This window comes from Prionailurus viverrinus, chromosome E3 (genome assembly GCF_022837055.1).
Source record: "Prionailurus viverrinus isolate Anna chromosome E3, UM_Priviv_1.0, whole genome shotgun sequence".
Taxonomy (NCBI): domain Eukaryota; kingdom Metazoa; phylum Chordata; class Mammalia; order Carnivora; family Felidae; genus Prionailurus; species Prionailurus viverrinus.
Window position 1 is genome coordinate 41,995,862 of NC_062576.1, and position 17,209 is coordinate 42,013,070.

At 52.6% G+C, this 17,209-nt stretch overlaps 1 protein-coding gene across 3 annotated transcripts; it reads left to right on the top strand.

Moving 5' to 3' along the window:
* Nucleotides 1-1,847: 1,847 nt before the first annotated feature.
* IL9R (interleukin 9 receptor) lies at nucleotides 1,848-14,409 on the top strand. Of its 3 annotated transcripts, none has more exons than XM_047839543.1 (9): nucleotides 1,848-2,582; nucleotides 5,668-5,781; nucleotides 6,090-6,201; nucleotides 6,332-6,510; nucleotides 7,023-7,168; nucleotides 7,539-7,746; nucleotides 8,242-8,347; nucleotides 9,354-9,438; nucleotides 10,975-14,409. In XM_047839543.1, the coding sequence occupies exons 2-9, from the start codon at nucleotides 5,694-5,696 to the stop codon at nucleotides 11,473-11,475; spliced, it is 1,425 nt and encodes a 474-aa protein (XP_047695499.1). In that variant the 5' UTR covers nucleotides 1,848-2,582; nucleotides 5,668-5,693; the 3' UTR covers nucleotides 11,476-14,409. The 3 variants fall into 3 exon arrangements, with proteins under 3 accessions (XP_047695499.1, XP_047695498.1, XP_047695497.1); XM_047839542.1 differs by having other exon boundaries at nucleotides 1,848-1,963; XM_047839541.1 differs by lacking the exon at nucleotides 1,848-2,582 and having other exon boundaries at nucleotides 3,781-5,781.
* Nucleotides 14,410-17,209: the final 2,800 nt, after the last annotated feature.

Sequence of the window (17,209 nt, forward strand, 5' to 3'; positions counted from 1 at the left end):
CCTAGGGGTCATGGTGTGGATGGTGTGGTCTGCTGGACTTAAGGTAGCAAATCCTAGTTTCAACAAGGTGAGAGAGGGACCCTGACAGAGAGAAGGAAGCTCTCTTTCTAAGGATACTAGAGAAGCTTCAGTCAATATACACATATGTGCTTGTACGGAAGATGTGGGCCAAGCTGATTAAATTTTAAAGTGGAAAGATGTATGATTTATGTTTCTGGCCATTCCTAAGGTGTTGTGTGAGCTGGAGCCTTTGAGTTCATCTCTCTGTGGGTCCTGGTGTCCTCAGACCCCAGAGCTGTAGCTCTGGGGTATCTGAAACTTGCCCAAGATGTTTTGATGCACAGAGCACACACATGCACGTTGAACTGTGACCTTATTTGGTACCCCAAGGAGCACAGACCCGATAAGTAAATGAAAAGATGCATATCTTCACTAATAATCAGTGAAGTGTAAATGAAAGCAACCCTGAGGTATCTTTGCCTATCAGACAGGCAAAGATTTAAAAGATTGATAATGTACAAGGCTGGCGACAGGCATTCTTACATTTCTGTTGTGAGTAGAAGTTGGTACGTTTTTGGAATGTCACTTGGCAGGATCAGTATTTTTAAATGCTGAACCTAAGACCCCCACAGTTCCACCTCTAGCAATTATTATTTTTTTTTAGTGTTCATTTATTTTTGAGAGAGAGAGAGAGAGAGAGAGAGAGAGAGAGAGAGAGAATGAACGGGGGAAGGGTAGAGAGAGAGGGAGACAACAGAATCCAAAGCGAGCTCCAGGCTCTGGGCTGTCAGCACAGAGCCTGACGTGGCGTTTGAACCCACAAACCGTGAGATCATGACCTGAGCTGAAGTCAGACGCTTAACCAATTGAGCCACCCAGGCACCCCTTACCTCTAGCAATGATTTGTATAGAAGTACTCATTCTGATGAGTTAAGGTCCATGCCCAGACTTGTTCACTGCCTTGTTTAAAGTTGCATATGTGCACTGGAAATTAATATAATGGTATATATCTCAAGAAACAAAAAACATACAGGCAGCAATCCACAGGTCCATCAGCGGGCTTATTGAGCCATGGCATGTGCTACCCTTAAAGGCACATGAAAGGCTTTTATGTGCTGACCTAGAAGGATGTTGAGAACAGCCAGAGGAACAAAGAGCCTGCAAAGCTCAGCACAGTGTGAATTCATTAAAAATGTCCTGGGTGGCTCAGTCGGTTAAGCATCCATTTTGGCTCGGGTCATGATCTCTCAGTTCATGGGTTCGAGCCCCGTGTCGGGCTCTGTGCTGACAGCTCAGAGCCTGGATCCTGCTTCGGATTCTGTGTCTCCCTCTCTCTCTGCCCCTCCCCTGCTCACGCTCTCTCTTTCTCTCTCTCTCTCTCTCTCAAAAATAAATAAACACTGAAAATAAAAAATCTTTAAAAATGTCCATTTGTTTGAGCTTCAGCTTTGTCTGGAAGGACTTGTGCCTAACGTCTCGCAGAGGCTCCCTCTGGGGTGAAATAAAGGGGAGTCTTGTTCTTACTTTTCTTTTGTATCATTTGTTTTTCTTTAACTGAGAAGATACTAATTTTGTGTTTAACAATCTCTCCCGTGGTGTTTCTCGGGAGGAATGCAGCAGGCACTCCACCAATCAAAGGTCGAATCACCAAAGCCTACCTTTGGTGTCATGGGGAAAGAAGGATCATCCCACCTTCTAGTTCCCGGGTTTATGATTAGTGGTAGCAGTTGTCTTTCAACCCCACTTGGGACAGCTGCTCTGATCTGCATCGTGGTTTCAGATGTGGGCGGCCTGTGTCAGCCTGCCGTGGGAGGCTCACGTCACTGCTCACTGCAGTTATATCCTGAATCAGGCAGAGAGACTTCGCTGCAAACGCAGGAGCGGTCACCTCCAGGTCTGGAGGTTGGTTGTGGGGGGGGGGCCCTCCGACTTGCCATGGGACCCAGCAGATGCATCTGGGAAGGTGAGTCTGTGATTTGGACTTCTCAACACTCAAGTCAGCATGAGTGGATGGCAGAGAGTGGCAGACAGCAGGCCATCCCTGGGCCCTGGGAGGAGCCTGTGGATGGACTTTGAAGCGGTTGGGAGCATCGCCCTAGTTTTACCTCCTCGGGTGTCCTGGTCTTGGATGTCTCCAAGAGACAGCATGTTGGCAGTATTTGCTGAAGAATGACAGGCTATCACTACCTGGCCTGAGTACCATTGGGCAGAGGGAAGGATCTGAGTTTATCACGTTGAGTTTTAGGTATGGAAGACTTTGCTTCCTCAATAACTGAGCGAGGGGTGGTTCTGGGGCCAGATGGTCTGAGATTGCGATGGCCATGAGTGGAGATGAAGACCAGGCCCTGCGGCTGGCAAAACCTCTTCAAACCCCCATGCCCTTGGGGGGCCTTCGGGCAGAAGAGAAGCCAGAGTCTCGGGATCGCCCCTTTGGAGCTATGGGTGGCAGCACGTGAGGGTGGGGTTCCAGAAGGAGGATCAACTCTGCCAAGCAGAAGAAGGGGAGATGAGGATTTGTGCTCAAGTAACATCCAGTGTCCTGCTCCCAGGGGCCCAAAGCATCAACACCATTTAAAGGCAAGGTCAGTGTCTGTAGGGAGATTCGGGATGCATTTCTTACCCTGTTGGGGCTAGGTGCAGGGGGCACAGCATAAATCAGACAGTGTCTCACCCTGGAAGAGCCTTGTGTAAAGAGGCAGCTTAGCAGTGAGCTTTGCTGACATGGCCGCAAAGGTGCTATGAGGGAGTTTCTGGGCAGAGGAGGTCAGTTAACACGTGCAGGAAGAGAAGGTGCATCGTTTTGCTCCATTTAACCCCCAGGCCCCCCAAAGAGAACTGTATCAACACCCTTATTCTGTGCTGCTCCCACAGCACTACCTGCTACCCTGCTTCTGTCATGAGCTGACTGGCTTTGCTTTGTCATGTCTGGTCTGGCCAGAGAGACCCTAGGGAGCTTGGGGAGTGCTTCATGAAGGAAGGGGCATGTGATACGGAAGGAAGTCGGGCAGAGGAGACAGTGTGAGGTGGATTAGACCAGCAGGAGACCTAGAGTGAGTTCCATTTTTAAAAAATATATATATATAGTCTGGGAGCCTGGATGGCTCAGTTGGTTAAGCATCTGACTGTTGGTTTTATCTCAGGTAATGATCTCACAGTTGATACGCAGAGCCCCATGTAGGGGCCTGTACTGGGTGTGGAGTCTGCTCGGGATTCTCTCTCTCGCTCCCTCTCTCTGCCCCTCCCTTGCTCACTCGCATGCTCTCTCGCTCGCTCTCTCTCTCCCTCCTCCCTCCCCCCAAATAAATAAATAAATAAACTTAAAAAAATAAAAATATAGACTGTTTAAGAGGGGACACTAAGTGGATGCAGTAATCTGCATGAAGCCAACTTGGAGGATGGTCTGCAGGCACCCTGATCTGGCAGGGTTTCCTCTGGCATCAGGTGAGTGCTCGGGGTGTGAGGGCCAGGGAAGGTGAGGGTCTGAGTCTGTCTGGAAACCTTTCCCTGCAGCATACTTCCTTGTGGCAGTGTGTGAAGGTTCTGATGCAGGAGTCCAGCTATAAGGCAGCCCTTAACTTGGTGGCGGGCCAGGAAACCAGGGCAGGAAATCTGGGAGGCCCTAGTGGTCAGACCTCATGGACTTGACCCTGAGGAGGGTCATGGAGGAGATGTGTCCTGAGAAGGGACCAGAGTGCTTGTGGGCTGAAGGCGGTGGCCGCAGACCTGATGGGGGAGGGGCAGGGCTGGGTGCTGGCGTCAGCCGCGCTCCCTGGCAAGACTGTCATGAGGGGCAGACACTGGCTTCCCTCCTCCTGCTCTGACAGCCATCCTGTGAGATGGTCCGGGGTTGTCTGAGCTGTGATTAGATCTCCCTCGTGTCATCCCAGTGCCTGTTCCAGGACCACGGAGTATGCGGATGGGGGTTTCTACACTGCCTGGCCCAGTTTCTGTTGTCAAGGACGTGGGTAGCCCAGAGGAGACAGAGGCCAGTGGTGCCCAGGCTTTCGTGGCAACTGCCTGGACACATGCTAAGAACAGAGGTGCCAGGTGCCAGGTGTTGGGCGGCACGCCACCCTGCCCAGCTCACTTTGTAGAGACAGAAGCATTCTCTGTGGGAAGAGTTCTCGGAGGAGAAGCAGGGACCATCCCCCCAGGTGGCCCTGCATAGGTCTCCGCTGCTCCCACAGGGTGGGTCCTGGCCCTGGTAGCTCTCAGCTGTCCCTGCTCTGGGGCCTATTGAGCTTGGAGCCACCCCACCCTGTGCTCTCGAACCATCTGGGATGGTCTGGCCCAGCTGGCCCAATTCTGCATAGACGGAGGGCTCCTTCCACTGGGGCCTGGGTTAGCTCTTCAGCTTGAAGTGGCTGCTGTGCCTCAGGCCCCCCGACCTGATGCTCGCTCTGATCCTTTCACTACACACCCTGACCGTGGGCTGTTGTCCGGCTTCTCCCCCGTCTCCACCCAATCACTGTGCAGGAGGGGACAGACGCTGGGGGTGGGGGGGGTAAACTCGCTACAGCCTCCCATGCTGTGGCTGGTGCTGCTAGGTGACGCTGCTTGCTAGGAAAGGGTGCAGTCTTCCTGAGCATGGATCTTAACGGGTCAGTCCTGTGGGTACATGGCTAGGCTGCTGGGGTGTTGGGGTGGTGTCTGCCCCCTGCGTGTGTGCAGGCTCCTTCAAGGTTTACGTGCTGTGGTCTGTGCTGCTTTTTTGCCTCCTTATCACCCATCAGGCTTGCATAACCAGGCTGGCCCTGCTTCCTGCTTAGGAACTATCAGTGCACCATCTGGAGCTACAAATAGGGTGATAGGAAGTCAACAGCCTCCCAGCACCCAGGCACTTGTGAACACCCAGTCCCTTCGTCTCCAGCTTACCCCTGGTCCCCCCAGGGATCCTGTTGCTCAGGCTGGCACTCCTCTCTTGGGGTGCTCTCCTTCTCATGACCGGCACCTTCTAAACGGGGATGCGATCGACAGAGCTTAGGGAGTGCAGTTTTGTCAAAAGGACACGCCACTGCGATCCTCCTACCTAATCCTGGGTCAGAACATTGGGATGGGTCTTTGTTTAAGGAGACAGGATGTGTGGACGTTGGCTGTGTGACCCTGGGCAAGGCATTTCCCCTCCTTGGGACTCAGCTTGCTTGTCTGTGTGTAGGGACGGTCTTTCTACCTCACAGGGCTGCTGTGGGAATTCAAGTGTATGAGGCAAGCTACGCAGTCGGCCTTGCGCGACAGGACCTGGGCCCAGCAACAGGGGGCTGTATTGGCAGAGGATGCCTGTCCCAGAGAAGAAACGTGTAGGCAGACTCAGACACATAGCTGGTTCAGAGTCCAGAACCCACCAGAAGATCTGGGTTGGAGGCCACCATGCTATATGCTGTAGCCACGAATCTTTGGTCTGGCCAGTGTATCTTTCTGAGCTTCAGTTTCTTATGGGAGCAGCTCAGGCAGTGGTGTCCAATCCCTGTCATGGGACATGGTGAGGGTATTGGTGGTGACCCACTCAGAGCTGTCAGGAGCACACTCCATAGGGAGTGGACCTCATGGGGAGCATGCCTCACAGGGGGAGCCCTCACGGTGAGCACCTATCAGGGGGGTTCTCCCCACAGAGAGCAGCCCTCATGGTGAGTGTCCCCAGGGGGGTGCTCTCAGCCCAGTTCCTTGCAGGATGGACCTTGGAGACTGAGGCCCTGATGCGGGAGTTGAGTACCTGGCTCCTGATCTGCACGTGCATCAGCCCTTGGGTTGGCTTGGGAGTCTCCATCCACGGGGAAGGAGGAGGTGAGGGCTGGGCACTGGTGTCTGTGTGAGGCCAGGGGGTGGAGGACTTGGGGGGCAGGGCTGTCATCTGTCTCACTCCCCAGGGAAGGCTTTGCCTCGAGCTGTGCTTAGGGCTGTCCTCCAGGGACCAGCCTGGACTTCATTCCCACCCATGCACCATGGGTCAGAGCCCATCACCTCCCAGCCCTGCCCTTGATGCATTGTCCTGGGATCATTCTCAGGGGACTGCCCTGTCAGAGTGTCAGCTGCTAGGTACTAATCCTGCCCTGAAGCAGCCGTCGTGAGCTCCCAAACGTCACCGTTCCCAGGGCTCGGGGCTGGATCTTTCATCTGCCTCAACAACAACATCCTAAGGATCGACTGCCACTGGTCGGCTGTAGAGCTGGGTCAGGGCCCTAGTCCCTGGCTCCTCTTTACCAGGTGAGGCTGGAGGGCCAGGCCTACCTGGGCAGGGGCCAGGGGCCAGTGGTGAGAGTGGGTCCCCATGATAGCAGCAGTAGGGGCTGGGCTGGTGCAGTGGCCCCTTGGTGGCGACATGTACCCTTTCCAGCAACCACGCCGTGGGCAGCAATCACAGATGTGTCTTCCGGGCCAGCGAGTGCACTCTGGTGCTGCCGCCTGAGGAGGTGCTTGTGCCTTCTGACAACTTCACCATCACTTTCCACCGTTACGTCTCTGGGAAGGAGCAGGTCAGCCTGGTGGACCCACAGTACCTGCCCCGGAGACATGGTGAGGCCTGGAGTAGGGTGCTTTGGTGGGGAACATCCTGGCTTCATGGGGATTGGGGGCAGGGTCCCATTGCCCTTAACCTCCACGGCTCAGCGGGTGCTCTCTGTCCCTGCTAAGAGACACCCAGGGCTATGAGCGAGCAGGGCCCCTGGGAGGGAGGGGCCCACTGGTTAGTGGAGAGGTAGGGTTCAGGAGGAGGACGAAGACTCAGGGCCGTAAGTCGGGGCAAGGGTACAACTTGAGTCACTTGAATTACACTTCAGTCACAGTAGGAAGAAGTCCGGTAAGACCCTGGGAAGCTTATGGCTGCAGGGGCCGTAGGAACTCACTGTCATCTCGTCACACCTGAGGCCTCACTGGGAGACAGCAGCAGGGAGGAGACGGAGACCTGCCTCCCAGTGAGGCCCCTTGTCTGGAAGGGCCTTGACCATTCCCTGCCCCCAGCATTTCTCGGACCCCCGGTGCTGGGCATGCTGACACGCACACCCTCACGTGGCCTCATTCTGTTTCAGTGAAGCTGGACCCTCCCTCTGACTTGCAGAGCAATGTCAGCTCTGACTACTGTGTCCTGACCTGGAGCGTCAGTCCTGCTTTGGAGCCTCTGATCTCCATGCTCAGCTATGAGCTGGCCTTCAAGAGGCAGGGGGAGACCTGGGAGGTAACGCTGGGCTGACTACTCCAGGGGCCTCTCTCTTCTGGGAGCAGCAGCCAAGGGCCACTCGGGAGATGCCAACTTGGAATAATGAGGAGGGGAGGTGGCCAGAGTCAGGAGTGTGACTGTGCACGTGTGCATTTGTATGTGAGTGTACCTGTGTGTACGTGAATATGTGTCTTTATATGTGTGATGAGCACCGGGTATGCCTATATATATGAGTGTGAGTGTAGCGAGCGTGTTTGTGTGTGCAAGCGCACATGGGGGTAGATGAGTGTCAGTGTGTGTACGTGTGCCTGTGTGTGTGCATGTGTGTTCTTGAGGGCTGATGGACCCTGTCACCCTCAGCAAATGATAACTGTTCTCTACCCCACAGCAGGCCCAGCACAGGGATCACATTTTTGGGGTGACCTGGCTCAGGCTTGAAGCCATCGAGTTGGACCCTGGTTCCAGCTACGAGGCCAGGCTGCGCGTCCAGATGGCCTCGCCGGAGGATGACCTGGCGGAGGAACAGCACTATGCGGGCCAGTGGAGTGACTGGAGCCAGCCTGTGTGCTTTCCCTCTCCCCAGACCTCTGCCCGAGGTGGGGGTCTCCCTCCCAGAGCGCCTCCCTTCCCATGTTTGTCACACCTTCCCACCTTTTCACCCCCCTGGAACTTCCTCCCTGAGGCAGTTATACCCCGGTTGACCACCTTCCCCTGGAAATCTGAGATTTTTAACTTGCCAAGCATTGGGCTTCTTGGAAACTGTAGTTACTGTCTGTCACTGGGAGTGAGTGTGGCCCACCAGGCCTATGCTTCTGGCTCTGGAGGCTGGACATGGTCTCATCTCCCTAGGAAGGGCTGGGCTGACCTTTGTAACCTGCTAGGAAGGGTGGCTAACACTGATGACCTTGCAGATGGAGGAGGTGAGACCCAGGGGTAGGTGATTCATTAGCAGGCGTGACGCAAACCTCTGTGGCCTATGAGAAAATTTCCACTGTGGCCCGGGGCGCTCCCAGGGGTGCTTTGCCATGTGGACTGGGAGGAACATCCTGGTGCCAAGGAGGCTCACGACCCTGGGCCCTTCCTACCCACAGGCCCCCTGTTTTCACCTCGGGGGCAGCCTGACGGCACCCTTGTCGCTGTACCTGTCTTTCTGCTACTGACCAGCCTGACCTGCCTCCTGTTCAAGCTTTCACCCAGGTCGGTAGCCAAGGGGTGTGTGTGTGCACGCGTGTGTGCGTGAATGTGTTCATGTGACTCTGGGTGAGTTTCCGTGTGCATGTCAATGTGTGTGCATGTGAGTCAGTATGTCTGTGTGTAGGTGTGTGGTAGGTGGGGCATCTCGGGCCAAACCTCTGGCCCTGGATGGGGTGGGGGGTTTTTAACCCTCTGCCCTGGACCTGTGGGGGAGTTCCTCAGTTGCCAGGTGAGGAAGCGGGTGCTTGGTGGGGCTGTGAAGGCCAGGCTCGACCTGGGAGCATAAGAAAATGCCTGAAGTGTGTGAAACTGTGTGCTACAAGATCTGGTTTATATTTTGAGAATACATTTTGGGGGTACAAGGATATGGAGAGGACCTGCTGGGAGGCCAGTGGTGGTGTCCGGAAGGAGGAGAGAGAAGCAGAGGGGGAGCAAAGTGGAAGAAATTGCCAGGTCTTAGGAAGAGAAACCTAGGGGTCAGATGAGGTGGGACTGGGGACTCTTGAAGTGGGGAGCTGGAGAGGCCACTTCCTCCCCTGGGAGGCTGGTGAGGCTGCTGGGGACCTGTTGTATTGGAGCCCTGTGCCACATCCTCGTGGCAGGGCCAGTGGGTCTGTTGCTCAGTGAGGAGTCAGGTGGGGTAGGAAGCTGCCCCCTGTCTGCCAGGAGCACAAGTGTGGTTCCCGAAGGTGCCAGCTCCCTCTGTGGGCTGTGGACACAAGTGGTCACCTTGTAGCCCTGAACCCACCATGACAGCTCACCCCGTAAAGGACACGTGTCTTGGTATAAGTCAGTTCTATGGGGCCCTTAGCCAGGGAGGCCACAGGGGCAAGTGTCGGGTCTTGGAGCCAACAAGAGGTAAGAATGGCAGCAGCCCAGGTGAAGCAGGGCCACCTCTGGCTGGAAGGGAGCAAAGCTCCTGCGGGGACATCATGCCTCCTGGAGCTGGGCCTCCAAGGGCCCCTCCTTGGGCGTGCATAGGCCTCCAGGTGTCCTCTCTTGGCCCCAGGGTGAAGAGAAGCTTCTACCAGAACGTGCCGTCTCCAGTGGCCTTCTTCCAGTCCCTGTACAGTGTGCACAATGGGGACTTCCAGGTGCGTGCACAGCTCACGGCAGGGGTTGAGGGAGAGTCTGGGCTTGCCTACATTCTGACCCGACAAAGATATGGACTTCTGGTGAGAGTTGGGGGCTAGCATGGGGGCCTTTGTCAGTGCTTTGAGCTTTTTTTGGTGTATGTAGTCGGTTTACATTTACACGCTGTGTCTCAAATGCATCAGAACAATTAGCTTTATTCTCTGTTGTGGGTTTCTTTTCATTTCTGAGTAGCAGCCCCTGTGAGGTTATGGTCAGTTTAAGGTGCAAACAATGGTGCTGTCTGCAGCTGCCACATGTCTCGTCCCCGCTTCTTCTCTGAAGGTTTCTGCGGGGAGGGTCTGGTGCTTATACTATCCCTGGGGCCTTCGGTGGTCTATGGGCTACTGCTCTGGTGGCCACTGTGGAGTGCCTGGCCTCTCCTGTTCCCCTGGGTGGCATGCTGGCACCATGAGCACTGAGTACACTCCACACGTGTCTCTTTGTGGTGCCACGGTGAGTACTACCTGGAGGGTCGCATCAGACACCTCCCCCTCCCCCCCCCAGCCCCCCACTGGCCTGGAGGCTCCTGCCCCTCGCTGGGCAGGAGGGGGGCAGGGAGCAGCCCCAGCAGGTGGTCTCAGGTTCCCCACTGTGGGTGGTGGATGGGAGGTGATGCTTCCTGGTGCCCTGGGACCTGCTCTTCCCTGATGCCCTTGCCGTTGCCGGGTTTCCCTCTGCCTAGTCCTTGTGTTTCTCAAAAGGGAGCCCAGAAAATTAAAAAAAAAAATTAAAGAGGGAGCCCAGTTCTCAAGATTGTTGCCCAAAAGTATAACTCAAAGCTTAAAGCTGAGCATTTTGTCCTTGGTGGAGGCCACCCCCTTTTCTCAGGCAGTGGCCATCACTGTCAAGACCCCTGGGGTGTCTGGGCACGAAGGCAGATGCCATCACCCTGGAATGTATCTTCTGGGCCGCGGGCACCCAGCCCTCCTCTGTAGACCCATGTCACCAGCCAGGGTACTTAGACCCCTCCAGTGGTGATATGGAGCCATGGGTCGGCTGTCCAGGGAGCAGGGCAGTAACAGAGGGTGAGGTATGTGTGGTCCATTTGGTGGTGATTCCTGGTCCCACATAGGAAATACTTTCCTGTAGGAGGTGGGGGCCTCCTGTGGCTCCACGGATGGGTCCAGGTCTGCTGCCCTTAGCCCAAAGGTGCTGGTTCCAACAGCATCTCAGTGTGTGTGTGATGGGGGTTCAAGAGGGGGTGCCCAGTCTCTGTAGCTGATGGAAGTGCCTAGAGCAGCGGCCAGGGGTTCTCTCTGTCCTCGACACCTGTCACCAGCACGGATTACTGAGGGTCCTGAAGAGACTCAGGGTCCTGTGCTGAGGCTGGGCTGGCACATGGAGGGTGAGACAACATGTTCCAAGCACAGTCGTTGCTTGGACTCTGGGTGAGGATGTCTGGAGAGCTTCTTGGAGGAGCAGGGGAAGCTCCTTCCAGGGAGAGTCCTGAACATGCTGCCTGAGCCCTTCCCCCCACCCCCCATGCTCTGTTCTAGACCTGGATAGGGGCCCACAGAACCGGTCTGCTGCCGAGCCAGGACTGTGTCGGTTCCCCGAGAAGAGCCTCGGAGTCTAGTGTCCAGGAGGCCATTGCGTGGCTGACCTATGGCCCAGTGGATCCCTGGCAGTCAGTGGTCCTGGAGGAAGAGGAGAAAGGCCCACGTCCTGGCCTCCCAGAGGCTGTGTTGTTAGCAGGTCGTGTGGCACAGGGAGAGCAGCCACCTGCCTACCTGCCACAGGAGGACTGGGTCCCTGGGAGCCCCACCAGGCCAGCTCTCCCACAGGCAGAGGGCAGCAGTGGTGACTACTGTGCCTTGGGCTGTCCCGGGGCGTGCCACCCCTCGACCTTCCCAGGACGCATGCAGAGCTCTGGGCCCAGCCTGGCTTTGGCCTGTGGCCTTTCCTGTGTCCAGCAGAGCCTGGATGCCACGCAAGGAGGGACCTGTGTGGGAGTTGGTCACAGAGAGGAGCAAGACCCTGGTGAACGTGTCGCATGAGGCCCTCAGGGCACTTTCTTCGCTCCTACCCTTGGCAGACGCTGGCTTTGATTTAGAACCCTGACGGGGCCAGCTGCATAATGTCCATCATGTGGAAAACGGACTAAAGTCTCTGCGAATGAAGCCCCTGCACAGATACCCTGTCCAGATGGAGGCCGAAAACCCCTCCTCTCTCCCCTCCCCTCAGCATCCTACCACGCAGCTCCCACTCCCGGGCTCGCCACTTCCCTCCCTGCTTTCGGGCTCCACCCTGGTCCCTCACAGAAGTGGGGGTGTTGGCTCCACAGCCTGTTCTGCCCTCACTCCCTTAAAGGGCCAGCCGGCACCCACCAGACACAGTTGAGGTGCTGTGACCAGGCGGAGTGTTGTCTTTCTGTGCCTCCCTGAGGTACCTCTGCTACTGAGATTAAAAGGGATTCAGTGGTTGTTTCAAACTGCTGCTGACTGGGAGAGGGGCCCACAGGAAGTACAGGGGGTGGGGGTCTGTCTATTCTCGGGTTTTCTGGGGTTGGAGATGCTGACATTTTGAAGTTAGCATCCAAATGGAGACCTGTCCCTCTCTGGGTGGCCAACCAGAGAGGGCACCTCTGCATGAGTCTCTGGTGTCCCCTGAGGCCTGTACAGAAAAACAAAAAACAAAAAACAAAACACACTTGTGGACCCAGGCTCCCAAAGGCAAAGGCTTCCTCTGCCTCAGACAGGCATCCCCCTCCCCTCTGCGTGCCTGCGGAGGCCCCTGGGGTTTTGTGGGGAGCCTCAGCTGAGCCAGATCATGGTCAGAAGGGGTGAGGCAGGACCCAGAATGTATTTTTAGCGTGTAGAGAGAGGAGGGGTGTGGACGGAAGTGAGGTGTAGGCATGTTCAGCTCTAACCAAGGATAGAAAAAATAGCATGAGTCACCCTCCCCTTGGGGAGCCCTGGCCTGGGGTATTATTATAGCAGCATCTGCGTGGCTTCTGTGGCTTCACAGGGAACCTGGGCCACCTGCATATGACGAGTGACCCCCACAGCGGGGATGCCTCTTGTGCGTGGCCGGAGACATTGTTCCTGTGAGTCACACATCTTCTCTCGGTGGCGCCCGGAGACCTGGCTTGGGAGTGTGCAGCCTTAGAGGCTGTGTGATGGTACGTGAGACACTCCTGCCCCTTCAGCCTGTGGGACTAACAGTACCTCGTAAGTGTTGCTGTGAGTTCACCTGAGCAAGCTGCCTGCATATCTTGGTGCCCAGAAAACGCGTTTCCCTTTATTGTGATGAGATGACCCTTGGACGCTTGTGCTGTGATCCGGTTTCCAGCAGAGCAAGGTGTGAAGACCTTGGGATGAGGAAGTCGCCGAGCGCTGGGCACTGAAGGAGTCAGAGAGCAGGCGGCTGGCAACTGGAACCCTCACACAGCTGGTGGTTTGAGGGATTGGCCGCACGGCATGGGCTGGAGCTCAGATGTCCAAAATTTGGCCGGCTGGGCTGGAGAGGGTCTGGAAAGCCAGGCTGAGAGCAGTGAGGGAAGGGGACTCTCCCTGGTGAGGGAGGATGCACAGTGGCTTCCCTTTCTTTCTTTCTTTCTTTCTTTCTTTCTTTCTTTTTAAAAGATTTTTTATTTTTAAGTAATCTCTGCACCCAACGTAGGGCTAGAACCCATAACTCCAAGATCAAGATTCGCATGCTCCAGAGACTGAGCCAGCCAGGTGGCCCTCTTTCTTTAATTTTCAATGTGGTGAAATTCACATAATCTAAACATAACTCTTCTAAAGTGTTCAATTCAGTGACTGTTAGTACATGCATAATATTGTCCAACTGTCATCACTCTCAAAGGAAATCCCCTTCCCATTAAGCGGTCCCCCCGCAGCCCCCACACTGTGCCCTGTGCAGCTCTTTGCCTGCTTCCCATCTCTGTGGCTTTGCCTATTCTGGACACTTTGTATAAATAGAGTCATATAATATGTGACTTTCTGCACAGTTTTCCCTCAGCATAGTGTTTTTGAGGTTTATCCACTTTAGAGAATGGGCACCTCAGTCTTTATTGTGGCCAAATATTACTCCATTGTGTGGGTAGACCACATGTAGTTCATTCATCCTTCTGGAGGGCATTTGGGTGGTTTCCACTCTTTCACTGTCGTGAACAGTACTGCTGTGAACATCCGTGTACAAGTTTTTGTTCCTATACCCGTTGTCTATGTTTTTGTGTATATTTCTTGGAGTGGCATTGCTAGATCATGTTAACTATGTTTAGACTTTTTGAGGAATCACTGAACCGTTCTCCACAGTGACTTCAACATTTACATCGGTAATGTACTCCAGTTCCAATTTCTGCATATCCTCACCAACTCTTGGTAGTGTCCTTTTTTTTTTTTTTTTTTAAGTCGCTCTTCTGATGGGTACAAAGTGGTACCTCTGCGTGATTTTGACTTGCATTTCCCTGATGGCTGGTGATGTTGAGTATCTTTTCATGTGCTACTTGTGTATTTTCTTTGGAGACAAGCTTGTTCAAGTCCTTTGCCTATTTTTTAATCGGGTTGGTTGTCCCTGTGCTGTTGTAGGAGCTCTTTCTTTATTCTGGACACTAAACTCATATCAGATATTCCATTTGCAAATATTTTCTTACATTCTGCATGTTATTTGGTGTCATACACAATAGATTATTGCCTAATACAACCCCAATAAACACATAAAATTATGCTTAACATGTTTAGACATCAGAAAAATGAAAATGAAAACCACACTGAGTTGCCACTTCATACCCATTAGAATGGCTGTTATCTAAAAATTGGAAGCTAGTTTCGGTGAGGATGTGAAGAAGTGAGAACTGTCGTGCATTGCCGATGGAAATGAAAAATGATAGTGGTGATGGTTATACACCATTATGAATATTCATTTAAAAATGGTGAAAATTGGCCACCCGGGTGATTCAGTCGGTTAAATACCTGACTCTTGATTTCGGCTCAGATCATGGCACTGGGCAGGGAGCCTGCTTGGGGCTTTCTCTCTTTCTCTCTCTCTCCCTCTGCCCATCTCCCTCACTCCCCCACACTCTCTCTCTCAAGATGAATAAAGAAACATTAAAAAAGTGGTGAAGGGCTCCTGGATGGCTCAGTCAGTTGAGCGTCTGACTCTTGATTTCTGCTCAGGTCGTGATCCCAGAGTCACGCCCAGAGATCGAGCCCTGTGTTGGGCTCCGAGCTTCGTGTGGAGCCTGCTTGGGATTCTCTCTCTCTCTCTCTCTCTCTCTCTCTCTCTCTCTTCCTCTGCCCCTCTCCCCCACTCACACACTCTCTCTAAAATAGAAAGAAATAAGAAAAATAAATTAAAAATAGTGAAAGTGGTAAATTTTATGTCATGTATATTTTACTATGTTTAAAAATAAAAAGTAATGAAAGGAAATTTTATGTTATTTTTGTTATCACACCCTCAAAGAAATTTCCCTAAGAACTGGTCCTGAAATAGTGACACTTGTGATGGAGGAAGACTTTGGCCCCTGGAGTGAGAAGGACTTTTCTTATGGACACTGCTACTTCAGACCAGATTTGCTCACATGCACCAAGCAGATCTCACCAAGCAGAGGCGAACACTCCCACCTGGCCCTTCGGCACCTCTTTTCATCAACCCATTCTCCTGGTCAACTTGCCCCCAAAAGATGCTCAATCACTGTTGTCTACTATGTCTGTAATTTTTCCTTTCCCACATGTCATACAAGTGGGATCGTAGAGTGTGTCGTGTATTCAGATTGTCTTCTGTTCCTCAGTAGCATGCGTGTAAGCCTCATCCTTGCCTTGGCCTTGCTCGATAGATCATTCCTTTCTGTTGATGACTAATATTCCATTGCATGCATGCATCTCTCTTGGTTATTCACTCACCTATTGAAAGGTATCCTGTTTTGTTAAAATATTTGGCCCTTTTGAAGAAAGATGCTGTACATAACTGCAGGCTGGTTTTTGCTCGAACATGTTTTCAGAGCACTTGACCAGATACCCATGAATGTGACTATTGGCTTATATGGTGAGACTATGTTTAGTTTGGGAAATAACTGCCAAAGTGTCTTCCAAAATGGCTATACCAGTATACATTCCATCAGCAACGAATTCAAGTTCCTGTTGCTATCGCTATTAGTTTTTCTTGAGACCTTAGCCTCTTCTTTTTTTATTTTTTAAGTTTATTTATTTTGAGAGATTTAGAGAGCACGAGCAGGGGAGGGGCAGAGAGGGTGAGAACCAAGCAGGCTCTGCACTGTCAGAGTGGAGCCCAGCGTGGGGCTCGAACTCATGAACCTCGAGACCATGACCTGAGCCGAAACCAAGAGGCCGACGCTTAACCGACTGAGACACCCAGGCGCCCCAAAACTTTAGGCACTTCTACAGATATGCAGCGCTTGCTTGTTGTTTTAACTTGCTTTTCCCTCATGACAAGTAATGTTGAGCAACATTCTGTATGCTTATTTTTCATCTGTGCATCCTTTAAAAAATTTTTATTATTGCTTCTATTTGAGACAGAGAGAAAGAGAGAGGTAGTGTGCAAGAGGTGAGGGGGAGAGGAGCAAAGGGAGAGGGAGAGAAGGAATCTTAAGCAGGCTCCATGCATAGTGTGGAGCCCAAGGCAGGGCTCCATCCCACAACCCTGAGATCATGACATGAGCTGAAATTAAGAGTTGGACGCTCAACCAACTGAGCGTCCTCATCTGTATATCTTGTTTGCTTTGGTGTGTTTAGATCTTTACTCATATTTATGGGTTGTTGGTCATTTTTCAATTTTGGAGTTTCTTTGTATATTTTGCATAAACGTCCTTTTTTAGATGTGTTTTGCAAACATTTTCTCCCCATCTGTGGCTTTTCTTTTTGTTCTCTTTAGTGGATCTTTCACAGAGCAGATAGTTTACATTTTACTATGGTAAACATCAGCAATTTTTTCTTTCATGGACTGTCTTTTCGTGTTCTATTTAAAAACTCATCACTGAATCCAAGGTTATGTAGATCTTTAATTTTCACAGGTTTGCATTTGAAAATATGTGTGTGTACCATTTTTAAATGTTTGTTCATTAATTTTGAGATAGAGATAGAGATAGAGAGAGAGGGAGGGAGGGAGGGAGAGAAAGAGAGAGAGTATGGGGGGGGGTAGAGCGAAGGTTGTGGTTCTTGGAGAGGAGCAGCACCTGGAGCATCTAATTGCAGGTGTGCTAGGGGCCGAGGCAGATGCTTGAAGGGTGGGAGCAGGTGTGCATGATGCCGGCCGCTTGGCCACCCTGGGCCTGTCCGGGGTCCTCTCTGTTCCGGTGTTGACACAGTTGGATGCACATTGAAAAGTAGGTGTGTTAGGGGCACCTGGTTGGCTCAGTCGGGTAAGTGTTGCACTTGTGATTTCGGCTGAGGTCAGGATCTCATGGTTCCTGAGTTTGAGCCTTGCATCGGGCTCTGGGCTGACATCACAGAGCCTGCCTGGGATTCTCTCTTTCCCTCTCTTTCTGCCCCTCCCCTGCTTACGTGCTCTCTCTTTCGAAATAAAGAAACTTAAAAAAAACCCGCATTATTTAAGTTTAAATACATTATTTATACCAAAACTGAATTAAAATTATTAACTTAAAAATTAAAAATTTCTGGCTTTAATGAAAGTAAACTCATCAATCACTTTATTTTCCTTTTGTTGGGAAACTCACAGTTGAATTGGCAGCACATTTGTGATGGTACATAAAATGTTTATTGTGAGTCCCCGGGGCCCCTGGGTGGCTCAGTCGGTCGGGCGTCCGACTTT

Bases quoted from the DNA above. Each gene is read 5' to 3' on its own strand.
- IL9R (XM_047839541.1), top strand. From the start codon at position 5,544: ATGGGGAGCATGCCTCACAGGGGGAGCCCTCACGGTGAGCACCTATCA. The intron at 6,202-6,331 runs GTGAGGCTGGAG...TACCCTTTCCAG, and splicing joins CCCTGGCTCCTCTTTACCAG to CAACCACGCCGTGGGCAGCA. The intron at 8,348-9,353 runs GTCGGTAGCCAA...TCTTGGCCCCAG, and splicing joins CTGTTCAAGCTTTCACCCAG to GGTGAAGAGAAGCTTCTACC.